General features: G+C 36.4%; 1 protein-coding gene across 7 annotated transcripts in view; it reads left to right on the top strand.

Moving 5' to 3' along the window:
• Window positions 1–21,243, top strand: part of LOC112048176 (apoptosis-stimulating of p53 protein 1) — a 371,714-nt gene that overhangs the window by 318,146 nt on the left and 32,325 nt on the right. For all 7 annotated transcript variants that reach the window (XM_024085603.2, XM_024085604.2, XM_024085600.2 and 4 more), the window contains 2 exons: window positions 7,444–7,590; window positions 20,930–21,056. In XM_024085603.2, coding sequence (XP_023941371.1) covers window positions 7,444–7,590; window positions 20,930–21,056 — 274 coding nt within the window. The remainder of the gene's footprint in view (window positions 1–7,443; window positions 7,591–20,929; window positions 21,057–21,243) is intronic.

The following is a 21,243-nucleotide window of genomic DNA, read 5'->3' as shown; positions in this document are numbered from 1 at the left end:
TCGAACATTCGTGTAGTCGATATATCATTTTATGGCGAGAAACAGGTATTGTGGCTGTATGAAATATTCTCGAAGCGATTATGGGAAAACAGTCATTTAGTTAATCTTTATGACGAAGCTTACTTTTAATGCTTATGAAAACATTAGCTGATAACAGAATTACTAGCATTCGAGCTAAATAAAGATGACCTTTGCTATAATGTACTAGTTGTATATTAAAAGTACCTACATACCAAATGAGAAAACAAACATAAATACGGGAAGGCATAAATAAACAATGAATGCGAATAGTATGTCCCGAAATCAAGCGTAGGAGTTGTTTTTGACCTCAGGCTAAATGTCAGCCCACTTCGAGAGCTCGAGACGTCCCACATTACTTCAATTTTATTAAATAAATCAAATCAAATGTATATTCAAACGATTCAAACGTCATTTGTTACTCGTAATTGATTTCTTTGAAGAATCTTGTTTATGATATTTATTTATTTTTGGTACCGTCTTGAAACCGACCAATTAGGCCTCTTTGTAAGAACCTTCTCTTCCACCTCCAACTTTTCAGTTGTGTGCATTTTAAGAAACTAAATATCACGTGTCTCAAACGGTGAAGGAAAAATTCCATCGTGAGGAAACCTGAGAGATTTTTCAATTCTCTGCGTGTGTAAAGACTGCTAATCCGCCTTGGGCCACCGTGGTAGACTATTATTGGCCTAACTCATCTCATACTGAGAGGAAACTCGAGCTTAGCAGTGACCCGAATATGGGTTGATAATGATGATGATGATTATGTAAGAAATTCTGCTGGCTTATTCACTATTTAGGTATTTACTATCAACCTTTTAAAATATACATCAAATCAATTGACAAAATGTCATCTACATACTGTATGATATCCACCAGTAAACACCGGATGACATTTGTTAAATTTCAATTTCGTATTATGTGAACTACGAGTAGTATAGTCAAAGTAATGAATTGCATACTCCGAGACTATAAGCGATCGACCAACATTATAACTTCAGAGGGTCGCTATTTCAGCAACTTGTAACCCCAACGTCCATCGGCTCTTCGAACGAATCCCGCCTCATCAGCTTCGCGACTCGTTGAGCTATGTCGATGACTTTGGTCCTGAATTCTGAATCCATCACACATATACTTCGAGCATAGCTCCTTCGTTCATTTGTTTTAATTTACTAATCATCTAAGCGAAAAAAAATAAAGTCGATTATTTCCTTATATGGTGACAGGTACATTTTAACTCAAGCAATAACACCTTCAGATATCTTTATAACGGCAATAAACGTCGTTATGGAATTCTTCAGCGAACATTAACGAGACATCTTAAGGTGCGTTAAATGGTGGCTTTGCAATTACATCACTGTTTCCTTAATTAAATCTGATGTAATAAATATACATTGCTTTCTGTCTGTCATTATAACATCACAAAAACTTATTGTGATGTTATAATCTACCTATCAGTAGTTTAGTGATCAAACAAAAGTGAATTATTATTTTATCAGAATGGTGACGTAATATTTATCCTACATAATTATATAAGAAATTCTTATGTCTAGTTTTTTAAATATTGCTATAGCTTTTATCGCGGGCTTGGAGCGCGGCACCGAATCAAGAAATTGCGTAACGAAAATAAGCCTAACATCCAAGCCGTGCATCAAATTAACATATTTCGACTTTGTCATATCGATTCAACTGGACAAGTGGTGGGAAACTAAGGGGCAAAACTTATTGAACCAGAGTTCGATTCCAGCTCAACATTTTTCTTTATTATTTTTAATTGCTTAAGTTGATAAAAAATGCTATGCAATAACTTTACCCTGACGGTCCCCGAGTACCACACATATTTTTTGTTGGTAAAATATCTCACTGTGTCAATGTATTAATTTTCATAAATATAAACACTTATAAAATCAGTGAGAACGTAACAATGAGTAGCGACCTTTATATTTGCATTCTCATGCAAAATGACGTCGCATGTGTAACCGTAATTCAAAGGCGCCTCGCCTGCATTATTTTGTCGTTAACCTATTTCTGTTTCTTTACATACTATGTAAGTACACACCTACTTTTATGGGCAGCCTTTATATAGCCGCTCCGTCGATAATGTCTTCTGGAAAATGAACTTACCTATAGTGGAATATCATGTGATTTAATCTCAGATAAAAGTAATGATTTTGTAATGATCGCCGCTAATCGTTTAAGCATTATCTACTAATTCTTTAAGTTATCTCTATCTATGAAATAGACCCCCCATGCAGTTAAGGACTTCCCAATGTATATAAATTTAGAAAATGTGCAATATCACTTTTTTATTAATTAGAGGTTACGAGGTATATGACGGATGAATTTCTCAATGACAGGGATGCTAGGAAGAAATTGGATCGGCATTCATCTTTACACAAAAGTATAAGTAAAGCAAAGCAAAGCAAAGTAAAGCAAAGCAAAGCAAAGCAAAGCAAAGCAAAGCAAAGCAAAGCAAAGCAAAGCAAAGCAAAGCAAAGCAAAGCAAAGCAAAGTAAAGGAAAGCAAAGCAAAGCAAAGCAAAATAAAGCAAAGTAAAGTAAAAAGTAAAGTAGCGGACGCCCGTGATTCAGTGATACTGCTTTTTCACAAGTCCCGCAGGATACCCAAAAAATTCATTGATTTTTTCGGAATTTAAATAAAAGTGGCTTTCTGCTTCAAGGTTCTATTTATCTCCAAAATTTACCTCCGTGACGCAGTGGTATGCGCGGTGGATTTACAAGACGGAGGTCCTGGGAGCGATCCCCGGCTGGGCCGATTGAGGTTTTCTAAATTAGTATAGATCTGGCTGGTGCGAGGATTCGGCCGTGGCTAGTTACCTACCGTTACTTACCGGTAAAGACGTACCGCCAAGCGACTGCGTTCCAGTACGATGTCGTGTAGAAACCAAAATGGGTGTTCATCTAAATCCTATCAAGTTAGCTCGCTTGCATCTTACATTGCATCATCACTTACCATCAGGTGAGATTGCAGTCTTGTAAAGAATAAAAAAAGAAACCTTCCAGATGTAGGTAAATAGCATAGTCGTGAAAATGTAACATTCAGACAAACCGACGGACTTTTATAATGTAAGTTTGAATTAAATATTGTAAATGATCAAGGCGGAATTTTATTTGACTGACGTGTCGTGTCATCGTCGTGTCTTCATTTTGTATGCGAAACATCAGAATCCATCACGACATGTCACAACACATAAGTGTAAACTTTGCCATACAAAATGTATGATACCGATTCTGTTCTGATGCGTCACGACACGACACGTCAGAGAAATATAATTCCGCCGTCATTAGTTTAAAAGATTTTGAGTGACCTGCCCTCAATTGTATCTGATCACAATCTAGTAAAGAGTTTTCTAGAACGTTTCAAAAGTGCTTTTATAAAATCTAAATTTAAACAAGACAGTATTCTCGCTACCATTGCAAGTGGGTATAATTTGCATAGCCATTAGGATGAGTTAGCTTGAAGTTCCTTAGTGAATTCTTCAATAAAAAAAATTCTTCCGCTATTAGCTTTAATTATTCAGCCATTTCAGATTGCACAGTATCGGACCTCAGGGGCTGTAAATCTCCATTGAACGATGCTTGTCAAACCATTGTCCGTGACCCCTCCTCACGTCTGGTAATGGAATGGCACATACATTATTCCACACCGATGCGGCCCAGTTCATCGTTTATGAAAAATTCATCGGTTAAAGCAGCGTTGACATTAATCGATAACTAAAGGGATGAACGTGTCAGTACTAATTTATTCCATTACTTACGCTCCGTGCCTCAGAGAATATTTGAAGACTTTGCTTCTATATTCACCTATAAACATTATCCAATTAATTTGTTTATTGCTGCTAGGGACTCGCAAGATGGTGGTATTTTAGAGTAAATAAGCAAAATAAAACTGACACACACATTTATACATGACAAAGAATGTCGTGTTAGTTACACTTTTCATAACTCAAGAACGGCTAGACCGATTTGGCTGAAAATTGTGTGTGGAGAGGTAGCTTAGAACCTGGAGATGGACATAGGATACATAGGGTAGGGGTAGAGGTAGGGTTTCACGCGGACGAAGTCGCAGGCGTCAACTAGTTAACAATGAATCACTTTTTAAAGAATATTTGCCAATTTTTATAACATGACTAATATTCCGTTCCCTTACAATTAATCAGAAATACTGTTAGAGGAATGATCAGTCTCTCAGTGTTGAGTACAGCCTCTTAACCGTGGTGGGAGAGGCTTAAACTTACGTAGTTTTTATTGATTAATAATACGATAAGGAACTAAAGCCAACTGATCGTTATTGCTATACAAATCTTGCCCACGTAGTATGTTAGAATACTGGCTGCAATTTCCAATTGGACAGGCATGGCTGATCCTTTGCGCAAAAAAAATTCCCAGCTCTTCTGTTACCTTTAAGCAACCAAGTTTGGATAATGGTGACTTTTACAGTTGCTAAGTATTTATTTTTAGCTTTGCAAGTACTGCATATGTATAAATTTGCCAGCACTCAAGATTTCGGCAATAAATTTCCCAGATGCATGCGCTTTAAACTCATTATTTACGCTGACCTCGGTCGTATGCAACGTAACATGTGGTCCCGCATATTATTTGAGTTACATATTCTCGGCAATACGTTACCGAAACGGACGCTATCAACAAGTGTCGGGATTTACATAAATTTGGCAACCGACAATCTTAATTCTTCCGTTATGGCGCCGAAGGGAAATGTTAAAGAATTTGTGATTGTGACCCACTAGTATACACTTATAGATGGTTTTATTATTCGTATTTCTTGTGGGTTTAGTGTATATTTTTTGCTTCCAAGTGTGGTAATCCTGAATTCTATATTGTCATGAATTTTTATGTTTGTTTGCAAACAATTATGTAGATAATAGCATGGAATCCCATAAAATATTATACTGGTAATAGCGAAAGTTTATATAGATGTATGGAAGTTTGCTACACTTTTATGCAAAAATTCCTGAATTGAATGACTGAAATTTAGAATGGAGATAGGCTGCAGCCTGAATTACACAAATTTTTATACAGGCTACTTTTCGTCAGATATTGCACGACTTTTGTCAGGTGAAAATATATTTCATCCTATTTCGACTTGAATATAAAGCGCTTTAATTAAAAACATTGTATCACTGAATTGTAGAAAGTAAAGTAAACAATTTAGCTTTCAGGCTATCGTAATTCAGCACTCATATTTCCGGCTTCCACTAATCCCAAACGAATGCGCTCCTCGCGCAAGCAAAGACACATGGCGTATTTTGAATCAGGCGTTGGAAAAGCGAAGGAATTAAGCGGAGAGCTTTAAGTCTAATAATTTACCCACAATACTATTATTCGTTTTATTTGTGGTCAGAAAAGTATGAATTTAATGTCCAAATTTTACTTGAGCCGCCTTAAATTTTACTTTAACATTGACCGAAGACTTATCGCGCTTTTCAAGACACCGAGGTACAACACTATCTTCCTAAGTCTGGACTTGAGCTCAGTATGTTATAGACTAGGACTTCGTGGGGGCCTATCAATCACCACTAATAAGCTCTGCTGGAAAGGTGCCTTCTTAGATGTCTTTCATTTTCGATTATTTTCTATAGCCTTGTTACCGAAATTTGATTTTGTGAGTAACTTGACTTTCGAATTTATAATTCAAGTTATGGGTTTTATTTACAAGTTTTGTCCTTCCATTTTAAGGTGAAAATGATCATTCCTATTAATAGGAATGATCATTTTCACCTTAAAATTAATTATGCCTTGAGAAAGGCAAAAGTTTCCTTTGAAATAAAATCTGATTCAAAACATCCGTCAAATACTTATCGTATTTATTATCTCAAGAACGAAGTTTCCGGGAGTTGTTTGAACGGTGAGAGTTAGATTTGTCTTTTTAATAACATTAATAATGATTTAAGTAAACTTTTCTTAAATTTTTTATGCCATTAGCTACATCAGCAATCTGAAAAATTGTTTTGACTTTCTTAACTTTGAAAGTTGAATTATTCATAATGGACAGGTCTGTTAAGAGAAAATTGAATTTATTATAATACTTGTTTCATTAAACTTTATTAATATTGTAAAATGTACGACTGATAAAATATCTATATCATAGTTTTAAAGGATTTTGTTGTTTATTTGTTTGCATTGAATACGTTCTGAAACCTTTATTATCGTAGATAGACTTAACCTTCAGGTATTTTACGTCCTTACCTAAATTATTATCTTTTGCTTTAGTTAAACAACTTATTAAACTAATGAGCATTGCTTTGGTACACAAGTAACATAATTATTGTCCAAGTACCTACTCGTAGGAATAATGAATTAAATAATAAATAACAAATAATAAATCTCCGAGAGACCTTGGTATGAAAGATAGCTTCAATATAATTTTTTATGAGTGCCAAGATATGACTCATCATTTATACTACATATAAATCTATAATAATATTATAAAGCTGAAGAGTTTGTTTGTTTGATTGAATGCGTTAATCTCTGGAACTACTGATCCGATTAGAAAAAATATTTCAGTGTTAGATAGCCCATTTATCGAGGAAAGCTATAGGCTATATTTTATCAATCAATCAATCTATCGTTTATTTGCACAAAACATGTAAAAAGATCACAAAAAAAAAATATAGTACAAATGTTTTCGCCTTGAAGGGCGTGCAAGTTTTACAAAAATAATACTTAGCTATATTAACTGCTTAACTATCTTAATATTACAATAGTCAGAACATTTAACATTTTGTAGAAACCACGTAGTAGGATCATTATAGTTTTAGTCCTTTACATCAAGAAAAACCATGCATAATCTAGAGAGAAACATTATGTCATTCATAATAATAATAACTATGATTAAAAAACGCCCCATATCCCCATATCCTATTTATCCCCATATTCCTACGGGAGCCACGCGGGTGAAATCGCGCGCGTCTACTAGTACTTATATAATGTACAAACACACTCAGGCACTGGAACCCACGGCCATGGAGGCAGGAAGCAGAGTCACTACCCACTGCGCCACGCGGCTGTCTAATAGATTAAGTTCTACTATAGATCTCAGGAATTCTAAAGAATTAAGAAGGTGGAGTGACGATATAGTCAGGGTTGCAGGTAAAACTTGGTAACGAACAGCCAGAGACAGAATACAATGGCTACAATTGGAGGAGGCTTTCACTGCTATATGCAGTCCTTACAAAAAAGAATAATAAAATGAAAAATTAACACTACTAACATAATATAAAAATTAGATAATATCAACTAACCCACTGACAATCGATAAAACTTGTAAACCTTAATAATAATTTAAAAAATAAAATGTCTGTAATTGTAAGGAATTAGAGCTATTTTTATTTATTTTTTATTTTATAGATCTCAGGTCAATGAAGGCTTCTGTCTTTGCCCACAGTTGGGGGAAGGGGTGGAGCTGACGCTGGGCGAACTGCGGGCGATGGCGCTCCGTCAGCAGCAGCAGATCGACACCCAGCACCAGCTGCTCTGCGCCAAGGAGCAGCGGCTGCGGTACTTGAAGCAGCAGGAGGCGAGGCAACATCAGGTAACTTTTTGGCTGGTAGGAGGCTTCGGCCGTGGCTAGATACCACCCTACCGGCAAGCACCTATATTTGGTTACCTATATTTATCGTCGTCGTCGTCGTCATCGTCGTCGTTATCAACCCATATACGGCTCACTGCTGAGCTCGAGTCTCCTCTCAGAATGAGAGGGGTTAGGCCAATAGTCCACGACGCTGGCCCAATGCGGATTGGCAGACTTCACACACGCAGAGAATTAAGAAATTTTCTGGTGTGCAGGTTTCCTCACGATGTTTTCCGTCACCGTTTGAGACACGTGATATTTAATTTCTTAAAATGCACACAACTGAAAATTTGGAGGTGCATGCCCCGGACCGGTTTCGAACCCACGCCCTCCGGAATCGGAGGCAGAGGTCATATCCACTGGGCTATCACGGCTCTACCACGATATAATGGTGATAATCACCAATATATCGTGGTATATCAATTTTGTTAGGGCATTAATAAAATGTATGGTGAATTTAATATTACGCTATTTTGCGAGACACGAGGTTAAATGGCAAGTGACGTTATAGAGTAAGATCCCAGAGTATCTATGTCCCAGAGCGATCTGATATAGCTTATTTTCACAAAGATGAAACCTACGGTTCTCGGTAGCGTCATAAGTGCTTCGAATACCTGCGTCTTTGTGGAGACTTGCTCTGTGACACCTGGACAGGTACCAGGTGAAAAAGATAACTGAAAAAAGTGTTACGTAGCTTAAATTTTTGACGGCCTCCGTGGCGCAGTGGTATGCGCGGTGGATTTACAACACGGAGGTTTTCTTAATTGGTCCAGGTCTGGCTGGTGGGAGGCTTCGGCCGTGGCTAGTTACAACCCTACCGACAAAGACGTACCGCCAAGCGATTTAGCGTTCCGGTACGATGCCGTGTAGAAACCAAAAGGGGTGTGTATTTTCATCCTCCTCCTAACAAGTTAGCCCGCTTCCATCTTAGACTGCATCATCACTTACCATCAGGTGAGATTGTAGTCAAGGGCTAACTTGTAAAGAATAAAAAAAAAAATTAAACATGTGGCCTGCGTTCCGCATCGGCCAACACATGTCAATTCTTCATTATCAACTTTGGTCTGCGGCCGTCCTTCAAGCCGTTTTTGAAATTGGAATTCTTAACCAAAGCCTTGCATATGAAAACGCCAATTCCATATGCAAGAACCTAATATTATTTCAAATTAAAGTGGTTTTCAGATAGCATGGGTACGGTGACAGTCGCCTGTATGACGTATTTTTATGACAATAATTTATGAATCAAAAATGATTATATAATGATTTATTTATTTTGCTATCATCCGCGAAAATTCGGCGAACCCATGCGACAACGTCACCCAGGTCCGACAAAATACTCTCTACGTACGTTTCACCCCGAAACCGGAGCATCCTCAGGAGATGTTGACTCTACAACGTGCAATTGCACGTTGTAGAGTCAACATCTACGTACGTAGAGAGTATTTTGTCGGACCTGGGTGACGTTGTCGCATGGGTTCGCCGAATTTTCGCGGATGATAGCAAAATAAATAAATCATTATATAATCATGATGAACTTCCGCAAAGTAACGCCTGCTTCTATCCAAGAATCAAAAATGTACAATGTACAGACTACTATGCTGTGAACATGTCCCAGTTCACTCAAACCAAATAGTAAAATATCAGCCTCTATTTTCCGCAAGTAATATGTCGCTTTAGTGACTTCGTTTACAGGATCAATAGCGACTGCCATCTGGTCCCAGTATTTCAAATATAAAAAGATTGGATGTGGTATTGTTTTACGTATTTTATTATTTATTATTTTGTAATAATGTAGGTGGTAGAATAAACTATGCAGTATTTCTAATGAGAAAGTCTTATAAAGCTTTGTCTTGTAACCCCTAAACCTGAGTTACTAGCTGAAGCCGCGCGGTTTCAGCCGCGTGGTTCCCGTTCCCGCAGGAATACGAGAATAATATATAGCTTATAGCCTTTCTCGACAAATGTCCTATCTAACACTGAAAGAATTTTCAAATCGGACCAGTAGGTCCTTAGATTAGCGCGTTCAAACAAACAAACACGTATTTCAATTGAATTATCACATCCACAATTCAATTTACGTTATGCCCTTTTTATACTTTAATCATGAAAAAACCCAAAACCTCTACGTTAAAATATAGACCGACCATAGCAAATTGAGTGATGTTAATTTAACAAAAATAAATTGTATTTTTTCATCGTTCGAATAGATAATAAAATGTCGTTTATGTATTTAGAAATGCCTTTACCGAAATTATTTTATCCGCATATTCACGGCAAATATCTGAAATAACAACGGTTTACTCTCGCTATAATAATTGACGCCTGGAGCGCTTTGAAAATTTAACAGCAATATTTTTAGGTTACCTATATTTGGGTGGTGATTATCACCAATATATCGTGGTATATCAATTTTGTTAGGGCATTTATAAAATGTATGGTGAATTTAATATTACGCTAATTTTGCGAGACACGAGGTTAAATGGCAAGTGAGTAATTTTTTTTTTTTTTTTTATTCTCTACAAGTTAGCCCTTGACTACAATCTCACCTGATGGTAAGTGATGATTCAGTCTAAGATGGAAGCGGGCTAACTTGTTAGGAGGAGGATGAAAATCTACACCCCTTTCGGTTTCTACACGGCATCATACCGGAACGCTAAATCGCTTGGCGGTACGTCTTTGCCGGTAAGATATAGTATCTATGTTACAGAGCGATCTGACATAGTTTATTTTCACAACGAAGAAATCTACGGTTTTCGGTAGCGTCTCATGTGCTTCGAATACCTGCGTCTTTATGGAGGCTTGCTCTGTGATCCCAGAGATATAGTATCTATGTTACAGAGCGATCTGACATAGCTTATTTTCACAACGATGAAATCTACGGTTTTCGGTAGCGTCTCATGTGCTTCGAATACCTGCGTCTTTATGGAGGCTTGCTCTGTGATCCCAGAGATATAGTATCTATGTTACAGAGCGATCTGACATAGCTTATTTTCACAACGATGAAATCTACGGTTTTCGGTAGCGTCTCATGTGCTTCGAATACCTGCGTCTTTATGGAGGCTTGCTCTGTGATCCCAGAGATATAGTATCTATGTTACAGAGCGATCTGACATAGCTTATTTTCACAAAGGTGAAACGTACAGTTTTCGGTAGCGTCTCATGTGCTTCGAATACTTGCGTCTTTGTGGAGACTTGCTCTGTGACACCGGGCAGATACCAGGTGAAAAAGATGACTGAAAAAAGTGTTACGTAGCTTAAATTATTGACGGCCTTCGTGGTGCAGTGGTATGCGCGGTGGATTTACAAGACGGAGGTCCTGGGTTCGATCCCCGGCAGGGTCGATTGAGGTTATCTTAATTGGTCCAGGTCTGGCTGGTGGGGCTATATTCGGCTCACTGCTGAGCTCGAGTCTCCTCTCAGAATGAGAGAGATTAGGCCAAATAGTCTACCACGCTGTCCCAATGCGGATTGGCAGATTTCACATACGCAGAAAATTAAGAAAATTCTCTGGTATGCAGGTTTCCCCATGATGTTTTCCTTCACCGTCACACAACTGAAAAGTTGTAGGGGCATGCCGCGGACCGGATTCGAACCCACACCCTCCGGAATCGGAGGCAGAGGTTATATCCACTGGGCTATCACGGCTCTTGCTTATTGAATGATATATTCACTATCTATCACGAATATTGCTTGTTTAATGTTTATTATTAAAGACATTATAGAGTCGGTAATTTCAAAGACATAATTTAATTATCATTTAGTATACAAAATCGTTTGATGCGCTTCTGTGAGGAGACGATGGGAAATGAACCGCAGGATTATAGCATAATATTACTGTACCAACGTCCACTGTACAGACCAAAGCCTTGTTAGATAGGGTTTCCGACTACATTCCATTAAGGCCTTTGAAATTATGCAGTCTTGCTTGTGCACTACCTACAACTCGTATATTAACAGCATAGAAGATCCGACTTAGAAACGACCTTCACCTATCTTTATCTGTTTCATGGATGAGAAGTATTTAGTAATATCAATTTTTTTTAAAGAATATTTGTCATATCTTCCATAATATGATCAATATTCCCATTCCCCTCCAGCTAGTCGAGAAAGACTGTGCTAGGAGTGGGTACTACAATAGACCAATGGGGCAGAGATTGAACCACCGCCCCTCGGTGATGAGTCCAACCGCTCTTACCGTTGAGCTACTGAGGCTATAAAGACTATAACATATTAGATTGTTATAAAATATGTTGCGAGTAGGTTGCTTCAAAAACTCCTGGCTAAACTATCATTACTGATAATGAATGGTTAATAATAGTTAGGGTAATCAAATTCGATTCAAATAACTATCTAAACCACACCTTAAATTAAAACTGTTGCTAAAATATAATTCGAATTAAGAAACCTCCTCCTTTTTTTGAAGTCGGATTAAAATGTGTTGTAAATTAAGGTACAACACTTTTTAGTTTTCCGGACATAGGTATATGAAAATTACTAATTTATGATGTTGTACAATATTATGGAAAACAACATTGAACTTTATTAAACTAAATGAGCAATGAGGTCGTATCTACTTTGTTGTTGTTTATTACATACGAAATTCCAGAGACAACCATAAATAACAGAAGAATCCACGAATAAATAATAAAACGAAAGCCGAAAGGTACAGTCTAACGAATATTTAAGCCACGGTAAGGAATGGTATAATCCTATCAACAATGCATAAATGTGGGGATAGGATTATGTTCTCTCATAGCATAATATCTTAAGATAATCCACCGTTTATTACTGCGAGAGTCCTTCGGCAGTTTGAACAGATTACTTCTTTACGAAATACAAAACGATATTCTAATAATTTAAATTTATACAAGCGTGCGTAGAAAAATCTTACTTCAGAAAACAGACACGCAACTCACTAGTAATATACTTAATGGTTTTCGCAAATTAAAAAAAAGAAAAAAAATATTTAATAGTTTCTCAAAGGATATAATTATTGCCAGAGTAAGTATACTGTCATAGTAAGAAAGAAGGAAGAAAATAAATTTATTGAAATTTGAGTGTTACTAAAGAAAGAAAGAAAGAAGAAAGAAAGAAAATAAGTTTATTCACTTTTTAGTGTCACAAACAGTACATCCTATCTTAGATATTACATGACTGTCTGTGACACCAAACAGAAAGGGTTTACAGCTCAGCATTAGCCGTTCATCGCAGGAAAGCAATGCGCAGCGCTGATTTTCAGCTGAGACCCGGGTGACGTCACAGTCAGTTATAATTATAAACTAAACATCTAATCAAAATACTTTAAATACATCCAAAATAAAAATTCATACAATAAGACACAAAATTAAAAAAAAAAAAACCAAAAACAAAAAACCTTGATAAGAGCGTATAAATAAAATGATAATAACATAAAGATAAATGCCAACATACAATAATTAATATTACATATATATATACATATAATATATATAAATAGAAATATGAATACTTATACCAATTAATAGACTGTACCTAAATGTGTTATTTGCATCTAAAGTTCCCATTAAATAATTGATGCCTCCACTGCATAATCTTCTAACTCTTTTTGTCTATATAACATGAACTTCTTCAATTTCTGAGAGAAGCTAAATTTGGATTGAGAGTCGCGAATAGGTGGCGGAATGTTGTTCCAGCATCGAGTGGCGGCATATTTAAAACTGCCCCTAAAAGCCGCAGAACAATGTCGCGGGAACATAAGAGGCTTTTTTGCGCACCTATACTGTTCTTTACAATCGCATACCCTCACTAGCTTCTCAAAAAGATATGATGGCCTACAATCCTTGAAAAGACCAAATAATAAGGAAGCAAGATGTAGCTTTCTCCTGGAACACATCTTTAGCGAACCATGTTGGTTTAAAAATGGAGAAACATGTGTTCTAGGGGGAATTGAAAAACAGTAACGTGCACACGCATTTTGTACCCGCTGAATGAGCTTGCTCGTTCGGACTAATAACCGAGGCCCATAAACCACGTCAGCGTAATTTAACTTTGACAGTACGAGGCTTTCAACTAAATGACTACGAACTTCCTGACTAAGATACTGTCGTATTTTATATAACACCTTTAGCCTATAAAAGCAGTTACGTGCCACCACAGCTACATGCTTCTCGAACCTCAGCTCGGAGTCCATCAGTAAACCTAAATTTCGCGCTTCAAATACCCGTTCTAACTTCGTTCCCTTTAAAATGACGTTAGCAGATTCAAAATTAATCTTTTGTAATTGAGCTGGTGAACCAAATACTATAAGCTTAGACTTGCAGGGATTAAGTACCAACGAGTTTTTTTGTGTCCAATCCGCTATTCTCTGAAGGTCGCTATTAACTCTTTCAACTGCTAGTTGATACTCATGTGGTTCGAAAGAACAATATACCTGCAAATCATCAGCATATAGGTGAAATTGACAATTTTTAATGTTATTGGTGATATCTGCTATGTACAAAATGAATAAAAGGGGACCTAAAATTGACCCCTGTGGAACACCTCTGTCAACTTTAGTGATGGAAGATACGCACTTCTTGCCATTGTCCTGCGTTATCTCAATAAACTGAGTTCTATTCGTTAAATAACTATCGAACCAATTTACAGTATTGATATCAAACCCGTAATACGATAGTTTGGAAAGTAACAGTGGAATATTTATACAATCAAATGCCCGAGAAAAATCTAACAATACCAGCATTGTACACTTTCTTTTGTCTTGGGCTGTCAGTATGTTGTCCGTAACATCCAAAAGCGCAGATACTGTGCTCCTACCAGCTCTGAAACCTGATTGCAATTCCGGTAATAAGTTGTTACTTTCAAGATATTCCGAGAGTTGCAGGTATATGACTTTTTCTAATATTTTGGATGCACAGGGCAATATACTAATCGGGCGCAAGTCTTTAACAGTAGCAGGATTAATAGATTTGGGAATTGGACGCACCACTGCTACTTTCCAAGCATCTGGAAAGATCGAATTATCAATTGAGGCATTAATGATTGATGAAAGACATGTACCTACCTATCTGTCTGTAACCTTAAAAACAAAGGGTGTAAAGCTCAGTATAATATGCCTTGCATTATATAGCGGCATCATGCATGGCGCTGATTAGAATAAACTGTCTACTAAACTGCAAATAAATATTTTACTAGAATAATTACTAATACCATTGTCAGTTGATAAGTTGCTTTCTATGTACCTACTTATTATAAAGTTCTCTATTCTTTCTTATAGTAACGAACAGAAAGTAGTAATTATGAGAAATCATGGCAACTCTTATCTGTCAATGGGGATGATGACTAGGTTTGAATATATTGATTTTTATGATACATTCGGGTAAATAAGGTCAATGATAACTAATTTATACATAAAAAGCAAAGATTGTCTGGATATTTGCAAAATAAATAAGCTTACAAAATTTCAAAATCTATTAATTTTTTTTTATCGTAATTAGATGAAAATTCATACAGTTTTAGCTTCCTTACATTAAATGTGACATTTTTTAATATATGAACTATGAGCATAAACGCACAAATAACAAAGATATTAGTAATTTTATTTGAACGCGCATACAAATCTAACGATCATTACATTGCCTATGACGTCATTATTTCGAGCCATTTTGTATGGGACGTTTTTCAGGGATCCGCGGCAGCGCCGCAAATCTGACTCTTTAAATCCCTGTAGCTCCGAAAGTAATGATCGCAGATACCCTGTTCCTTTTACAAAATTGCTTTGCTATTAGTATACTCTTAATTTATATACAATTTAAAAAACTGTCATCATCCCTATTATTACAAAGTATTACGACAAAAAAGGGGAAGAAGAATTCATAGATGTATTTATTCTGTATTGGATCGTACAAGTTGGCTAAAGTTGATCTTTTCTATGATACAGATTGGAGCTCCTAATAATTAAGAATAGTCTAAAAATAATGTTAACTAATAGAAAGTTGTTCTAAATTATGAAAGGAGTCAGTAAACTAAACTCAAACGTGGTTTAAGTAAAAGCACAGTTTAGAACACAAATAATTCGTGCGTGTAAAATAACCAAGCATTTAATCTGCCTTTCTAGTTCATACTCTAAATACTCGTGTATTAAAAGGTTTAATGTTGCCTTAATGGTGGATACCTTTTAGTGAAACCTCCATGTTAAGTTCAAATATAACATCTTGACATTAATAACATTTTTTCTCTTACTGGAATTTAAAACCCTCGGTTTAAAACTGTCGTTTTATTTAAAAGACATGAACGCGACTTGAGCTACATTTAATGTTTTATGGTCTTAATAGACATTTATAGAATAAAAGTTGAAAAATAGAATTAAGTAGATGTTCTTTTTAAAACTTCTTTTTTAATTAAACTGTAATAATTATGATCCATGACGGTCACTGCAAAGACTTCCTTTATGAGTATATCTGAGTACATAACGTATTATCTTTAAAATAATTTATAATAAAACTATATAAACTATATATATGTATAATAATAACGACATAAACTATTCGAATTAAATAAAAGTAAGTTTATAACTTCAAGATTATTTGGAAGGTATACAGGAACTATTCGAAAATAGGACTGGAAAGTTGGTATCCAATTAAAAATTTATATCTAAAGACGAGGTTTAATGCTTGTTATAGCTGTTTTATGTAAAAATCAGACTGATAAATGAGTTTATGTATCTAAAATGAACAAATTACCTTATGTAAATGTAATATCGAATTACTGAATGAAACAGATTGGTATTTACTTTAAAAACCCTGAAATATTTTGTGACAACACAGAAATGAAAAATGTGTTAGATTGAGTTTATGTATGTAAAATGAACAACTAATGTAAATGTAATATCGAATTACTGAATGAAACAGATTGGTATTTACTTTAAAAACCCTGAAATATTTTGTGACAACACAGAAATGAAAAATGTGTTAGATTGAGTTTATGTATGTAAAATGAACAACTAATGTAAATGTAATATCGAATTACTGAATGAAACAGATTGGTATTTACTTTAAAAACCTTGTAATATTTTGTGACAACACAGAAATGAAAAATGTGTTAGATTGAAGGCGAAAACAGAAATCATAAATGAATATGAGCCAGCACAAAAATACACAGCCATTTTGAATTTTTCATTAAAATTTCTATTAAACTTACCTTGCAAAATGTTATATTTTGCGGTAGAAATGAAATTTCGAGTACGTTCTGGCGTATAACGTCTTTGTTCTCATGATTTCAAAAAGAAACAAAATAAAACGTACCTACTGTGATAAAATAATTACCATAGACAACAGCGCGTCGACTGCTCTAACTTCACATGTGCCTTTTTTTTTAAATAAAAGAATATTTGTCAGTTGTTTTAAATATGACCAATATTTGCATTTCACACCAACTCTCCAACTAGTCGGGAAAGACTGTATTAGGAGTGGGTACGACAATAGTCCACAGGGTCTAAGAACCACTACCGGAAACTCTTTGCGGTAAGTACCTTACTAAATTTCCTCACCATGTGAAAAAAACAATCGGTTATACGAGTATATTCCCTAAACGTGTATTTAAATTAGGAAAAAATTAAATATCCAAACATTCCTTACATAATCTCAAATGACAATGTCATCTGATGGTAGGTAAGTGATGATGCAGTCTAAGATGGAAGCGGGCTAACGTCACACGACATCGGTACGAACGCTAAATTGCTTGGCGGTATGTCTTTGTCGGTAGGGTGGTAACTAGCAACAAATATTTTTAATAAAGATCATATTTATTTAATTTATTTTATTTAAAATTGCTAAGTGCTTTTATTGTGACTGAAATTGATTGTTAATTTATTCAAAAGCTTTTAATAAAGTCCATTTTAAAGTTTCTAAATTTGTTATAAGCTTCTTTAAGTTTATTAGGAAGAATTTAAGTTCGAGCACTTAAAAAGTTTTTATCGAGTAAGGGCAGTTCAAGTGGGTCAATGAAATTAAATACTACCCAATAAAATTCGTACATTTCTCTCTCTCTCTGATTTTCTCAAATTTTACGACAAGATAGCCCTTGACTGCTTTTCATTTGATGTTAAGTGACGATGCACGGTCTCTATGAGTATACCTAAGTCTCATTATCAACCCATATTCGGCACACTGCTGAGCACGAGTCTCTTCTCAGAATGAGAGGGGTTAGGCCAATAGTCCATTACGCTGGCCCAATGCGGTTTAGCAGACTTCACACACGTAGAGAATTAAGAAAATTCTCAGGTATGTAAGTTTCCTCACGATGTTTTTCCTTCACCGTTAGAGACACGTGATATTTAATTTCTTAAAATACACATACCTAACTGAAAAGTTGGAGGTGCATGCCCGGACTGGATTAGAACCTGCACTGGAATCGGAGGCAGAGGTTACATCCACTGTGCTATCACGGCACCTGTGTATAAGTATAATATTTATTTATTTAAAAATAATTCTTGACATTCTACTAGTTGGAAATCGCACCGACTGTTGAGAACCAAAGCATTACCGGTCGTCGAAGGTTATAAAGAAAAAAAATTATTCCCAGTTAAGTTTAATAAATCTAGGCTGTTGCCGGATGCTGCCTAATGCGATATTCATCGTTCCCAAAATAATCTCTTGGGGCACCTAATATAAAAAAGGCGGAATGAAAACCTTTATTTATTTTAATTTAGTGAGCCTTTCATAATAACTGAAAATAAGCCTAGAAGTATTCAAATAATAGCAGTTATATCAAAAGCATTAATTACCTATCTAATTAACCAAACCACAATTTTAAGATTATGTTTATTAGAGAATTTCAGTTTCTTATCCCTCGATATCAAAAGCAAAATGTTGTTGCGCCAATAGTCCTGTGGTTACGAAGATTAGTGTAGCCAATAAGACAGACATTTTTGTGTTATGCTTATCTTCATTAATCGATGCGTAATTTTTTAGTTTCATTTAATGCACAAACTTAGAATACTACACTTTCTTTTTAAGATTTTTTTTATTTATTTGGAAAAATCCATGGTTCCCGAGGGATTTGTGAAAAACTAAATTCCACGCGGACGAAGTCGCGGGCGTCCGCTGGTATGACCAATATTTGTACCTATTAGGAGTTAGTCCTATATTTATAGTCCAGCGGGCGGCAATCGAACCACCACCTCTCAGACCGGTCCTTTTGCCACTGCTATTGAGGCTTAAACAGAAAATCTAATATATAAAATTCTCGTGTCGCGGTGTTCGAACTTGAACTCCTCCGAAACGGCTCGACCGATTTTGATGAAATTTTTTGTGCATATTCAGTAGGTCTGAGAATCGGCCAACATCTATTTTTCAAACCCCTAAATCCTAGGATAGGGTAGTGGTAGGGTAGGGGTATGGTATAGGGATAGGGTAGGGGTAGGGTAGCGGTAGGGTAGGGGTAGGGTAGGGGTAGGGTAGGGGTAGGGTAGGGGTAGGGTAGGGGTAGGGTAGGGGTAGGGTAGGGGTAGGGTAGGGGTAGGGTAGGGTAGTGGTAGGGTAGGTTTATGGTATAGGGATAGGGTAGGGGTAGGGTAGTGGTAGGGTAGTTGTAGGGTAGGGTAGGGGTAGAGTAGAGGTAGGGTAGGGGTAGGAGTATGGTAGTGTAAGGTAGGGATAGGGAAGAAGTGCAAATAAATAAATTAATAAGTCAAAGCGAAGCTTGAGCGAGTCCGCTAGTAGATTTATAAGTGTCTCTCAAACACTTTTTATTTATACGACTAATTATTGAAAAAAAAATAGGTATCAGAATTCGCCGCGCGATCATCTGTCTTAAATGCTTTGTAACAAAGCAAAATCAACTCGCAAACACAATGAAATAATATTCCTTTTGCGTATTCGAAAGTATTAAACGGGGAATAATGGATCTGTATGTTGCAGATATTCACACGGAATAAACACAGCTGTTGGCAATATTTAATCACAAAATGGATTGTCATACAACGGATATGTCGCTCGACAATACGGACATCACTAAGGGATTGTCCACATCTGACGTGAATTCATCCACAGATATCAAAAGCTACTAGACTCCGCGCCATAAAAAAAGTTCTGCGACTAAAACGTGAACTAAAATTGACAGCGCCTTACACCAATGACAATAAGACCGCCATTACTAAATGACATTATGCACCATTATAGTCCTTCAAGTTCGCGCGGGGAAGTGACGTGCATCAGTCGTAGGTTTTTCATTCATCGCTACAGTGTTACGAACGAAGTTGCTAAGCTATAAGAAATTAGCGCCGTGTCTACGGGACTTGTTTCGTGGCGCGGAGTATACTTTCAGCCTAGTGTGTACTTATACAAATACAAACTGCATTGTTCGTTCACTCAGCTTTACTGCTTTGCTGCAGCATACCTACCGGCGCACCATGGTTTCACCCGCGTAGTTCCCGTTCCCGTGAGAATACGGGGATAAATTATAGCCTATGACACTCAAGATTACGTGGCTTTTTGGTAGTAAAAGAATTTTCAAAATCGGTTCAGTAAGGATTACCTCTACAATACACTTTACCTCTTTATAATATTAGTATAGAGTATAGCGTCTACGGAGCGTAGTGGCGTAGTATAAAAATACGTAGGCCATGACTACGTAAATAATGACGTATCGGAATGTATTGGTATGTACGAAAAGTTCAATATAAATCATAAAGTTTAAAAACAATAACCCAACTACATAAAAAAAGGTTCTGAAAAGGACGAAACAAGAAAATATTACAGATAGAAACAGAGAAATGCATAGGTACAAAAATGGCCAAGGTAAAGCCGTGTAAAATCGGTTCAGTACTTTAGGCGCTACGTTGGAACATACACGAAATAATATATACATACATAGTCTGCTTAAATATCACCCGTCCTTTTTCGACCCAACGTGAATAACGGAAGGCTGTTACTATATCAGAAAATAACTCTGAACACTATGCCGTCATTTCTGAGCGGTACAGTGGTGAGTACGCGAGTGAAGAGTCTATTCTATTAGAGTGTAGTCTATTTGGCTTCTCCATAGTCGAGTAAAAATTAAACTACGTATCGCTTGCTCATAGTCTGTAGAGCACTTTACAAAAGTTATTTTAGGTCGTTAATAGGTGCGGAACACAAAACTACGAATCGATGTGATGTGATTCATCTGATTTTAATAGAGTTTTCACAAATTAAAAACTAAATGATTTTAGTAAGGTAGTGAATCCTTCCTAAAAATCACTTCGTTCGTTCGTTAGTATTAATTAAGGCCCCAACCCTCATTGGTTCTGTAATCTAAATAAATAACATTTGTATTTTTGTCCCAGGTGGCAGTGGAAGGCGAACGGTTGCGGAGGTTACGGGAAAGAGTCGAGGCGCAGGAGCAGAAGTTGCGGAGGCTACGAGCTCTGAGAGGACAACTTGATAGAAACAAGCAGGCGAATATCGCTCTGAGTGAGTTTCTATCTTTTATTCTATGATATTTTGCTTCAAACCTATCATAGTCGATATCACTTAAGCCTAGTTTGAACTACTTTAGTATTTTAGTCGAGTAGCGTACTAAATTGCGTGCTACTGCCCAAAAATCGTTCGCACTTTGTTCGAGTACACAATTGAGTACAAGGTGGTTTGCAAGATGAAC

This window comes from Bicyclus anynana, chromosome 16 (assembly GCF_947172395.1).
Source record: "Bicyclus anynana chromosome 16, ilBicAnyn1.1, whole genome shotgun sequence".
NCBI classification, from domain to species: domain Eukaryota; kingdom Metazoa; phylum Arthropoda; class Insecta; order Lepidoptera; family Nymphalidae; genus Bicyclus; species Bicyclus anynana.
This window is presented reverse-complemented; position numbering and strand designations above follow the sequence as displayed.